General features: G+C 35.7%; 1 protein-coding gene across 1 annotated transcript in view; it reads right to left on the bottom strand.

Moving 5' to 3' along the window:
* Positions 1-1,093: 1,093 nt before the first annotated feature.
* The window catches only part of LOC102596639 (uncharacterized), a 3,581-nt gene continuing 1,289 nt past the window's right edge, over positions 1,094-3,385 (bottom strand). Inside the window, exons 3-6 of the mRNA XM_006365951.2 lie at positions 2,849-3,068; positions 2,257-2,342; positions 1,826-1,917; positions 1,094-1,689 (exon numbers count right to left, since the gene is read on the bottom strand). Of these exons, the coding sequence (XP_006366013.1) occupies positions 1,451-1,689; positions 1,826-1,917; positions 2,257-2,342; positions 2,849-3,068 (637 nt within the window). The 3' untranslated portion in view covers positions 1,094-1,450. The remainder of the gene's footprint in view (positions 1,690-1,825; positions 1,918-2,256; positions 2,343-2,848; positions 3,069-3,385) is intronic.

Raw genomic sequence — 3,385 nt, 5'->3', positions numbered from 1 at the left:
CAAGCAAACTTATGTGTAATATTATCTCTACCTTATAATGGACAATTTAAAAATACTTTTTTCTAACTCTATAGAGTATATAACCAACATTCTATTACTTCATTCAAGTTTGAATTATTTATTGCAATTTGCAAAAAGGAGCCCACATAAGGTTTTAGACTTTTAGGGAGATCAATTAAAGTATCAACTAACTCATTCAATGTGAATACCGGTATCGGTCGAGTCAACTTGTGCGCACATCAATTATTTCATTAAAATTTGTGGTACTTGTCTTTTGGGTTTTTTACTAATATCTGGTATTTGCATTGGCATTCGACTAAATTCACATTTACGTGTGAAAGTCCTACATTGAAGAGACACACTCTCTGACAAAGATGACTTCATACCTAAGACAGAAACTCAAGATTTCTTATTAAGGATGAACTGAAATTCGAATTATATTAGGAAGTCCTACATTAAAGAGAAACACTCCCTAACAAAAATGATTTCATACTTAAGGCTCAAATTTGAAACTTTTGAATAAGGATGAATTGAAACTTGACTAAATTCGAATTTACGTTGGGAAGTCCAACGTTGAAAAGAAACACTCCCTAACAAAGACGACTACATTCCTAAGGCTTCAACTCGAGACCACCGATTAAGAATGAAATGAAACGCGACTAATTGCAAAATTATGCTTAGAAGTTCTACATTGAAGGGTAAATCCTCTCTAATAAAGACAATTTCATATCTAAGGCTCAAACCTAAGACTCTAATTAAGGATGAATCGAAACTCGACTCAATTCAAATCTATGCTAGGAAGTTCCACATTGGAGGGTAAATCCTCTCTAATAAATATGACTACATACCTAAGGCTCGAACTTGAGACTAGTGATTAAGGATGAATGAATACTTACTATTCCGCCACTCCCAACAATGTCTAGGCATGTGTAAATAGGATTTGAACCATGATTTTTCATAGTATTATCTTTTCTTGCAATTTCTCTGCATTGCAATTAGATCAATTACTAGAGTAATAGATTAGTTCTTTCTCTGTAGCATAACAATTTTACAAAGCACAAGAACCACTAAACAAATGAAGGGTTGCAAGAACTGCATTCAAGAGAAAGGACTTCATTGACATCTGATGATCATGTGCCCGATTACAACGAGCCACTACAGCTCGTCTCATGCTTCATCTCAAGTTTTATCGCGTAAAAGCTAGGCTCGTTCCTATACAAAAAAGTAGTTACAGAAATCACAAGCATAAGATTACTGCGATCCTCGACTTAGGAAAAGGAAGGGACTGCATAAAAGCCTAATGCCTTTACATAAGATGCATTGACGATTCTCAGTTCAAAGGCTGATCATGCTTTCAAGTGACAAAACAAGATTCCAAAGTAGAAAAGGATTTCCGGTAGTCAATTCCATTGTTAGCGTGCAAAGATGATTTCATCATTCAAGTTTTTCATCAACCACGACGAATACTCATGTAGTTGAAGTCATGGTGCTGAACCCCCAACTGTTTTAGCCAAGAATCAGCCACGCTAAAAAGTGACATCAGCCTTTCTTGGTCCCTTCCGCTTCTATCAGAAATCCACACGTCACCCTGCATCTTGTAAGTGGCCAGACCGAAAGGTGGGAGAGAGATGCTCTCCCCTTCCTTTCTTTTCCTACTACCATTCTCCATGTCATCTTCAAGGTCCATATCTGGACAAGAAATGAAGAATATGGAGTTAAGAATATTCCGAATAGACACTAGTAGAGTAAAGAATAAAAGCTTGGAATTGAAAGGGAATATAAGCAATGGTGAATTCACTTGTTCAAAGGACAAAAGGAATAATACCTTGAAAAGAAGAAGAAAGGGTGTGGAAAGTGAGAAAGCACGTCGATAAGTCCTTAATGGTTCTCCCCATGGGAATGTGATATATCGGATACCTACATTTTTTCACCTCAATAAAGTTAGTGACCCGATCATTCCTTTATTCCCTTTTCCATATTTGATGGTTACAAAGAAAGAAGCAAGACAGAAACAATAAAAGAATAAAGCATCAATGACATGGTATCATGTAGGATATGCTACAGAGAAAACATGATCTCCTGATTCTTCTTGGCCACTAACGGAAGGTAAATATAAAATTTTACGTCACCTTATATAAGTACTTGGATGGAAACATAGTTTAATGCATCTAAATCACTTCAATTTGATAAAGTCGTATAGATTAACGACAGATTCCAAGATCATAAGTTGCAAACAGAGAGTAAAGGCTGCTATACCAAGCAACTGCCATCCAACTAGCCGGCGAAAGATCTACACTTCTCAATGACATTAGTCCAGGGTATCTTTCAGCAAAGCCATTAATCTGAAAGGCAGTATGAGCTGGTTATAGACTCACGTCAATCAAAAGAAAGAAACATATTCTTGAACATACAAACCACATATTTCACATGGAATTAATACTCTTATCATCATAAAATAGCATTACGTTAATCTAACTTCATAAAGAAAGAACATATGCTTCTAATTATATATCAGATGATATGATATTATGCTACTGATGGTTTCGGGAAAAAACTGTATAGAGGGCGTATATTAGTTGATTATACTAATTAAAACAAATAATCCATTTTATGCCTATGATTTATAGGCTATAATCTAATGGCTTAAAGGAAGAAAATTAAGAAGCAGAAGAAACTGCAACATTCTACATGATGAACTACAACAAACTTATCTGATTCTACCACATAATTTCACAAAGCACATTATAAGAAGCGAGAGAAGTAACTAACACCTAACATGGTAACACTCCATAACTCTATATAGATTTCTTTATTGCACAAAAATGACATGATCTGGTAAAGATGATACCTTATCCATTAGAGGAACTCTTCCATATGGAGTACATCTCTCGAAATACTGAAAATATAGGTAGCCCAATCTATCATTCGTTCTGCTTAAGCTATCTTGTTCAACTACACCTTCCTCAGAGGAGCATCCATCCCACCTCGATAGCTTTTCATTCTCGCTCTCGTCACTTAACGAATCGCTGAAAGAATCCCTCATCTCGCAAACAGATTCAGCCTCCTCCCTAAAAGGAACACACATTTTTACAAAATCATTGTAATTTGACATGTTATAACAGTGTCAGTTACCTGTTCATTCTTCTGCATAACCATTATTGACCTTAGTTGGTTCACCAAGTAATCAACAAACTAATGAAGGAGTCAACTTCAGGAAACACATGATCACCAAAAAAAGGCAACAATTCTAAAACCAGTGTAACTTCAACAGAAAGCAAGAAACCACCTTTACAAATTTTGACCAGCTCAACATAGTGCATAAACATTCAACCTTCCAACTTTTAGAAATATATTTAAAAAGGCAAAAACACCCCCCATCCCCCCC

Source organism: Solanum tuberosum, unplaced genomic scaffold (genome assembly GCF_000226075.1).
Source record: "Solanum tuberosum cultivar DM 1-3 516 R44 unplaced genomic scaffold, SolTub_3.0 scf00599, whole genome shotgun sequence".
In the NCBI taxonomy this organism is placed as follows: domain Eukaryota; kingdom Viridiplantae; phylum Streptophyta; class Magnoliopsida; order Solanales; family Solanaceae; genus Solanum; species Solanum tuberosum.
The sequence above is the reverse complement of the archived record's forward strand: the minus strand, read 5'-3'. Positions and strand labels throughout refer to the sequence as shown.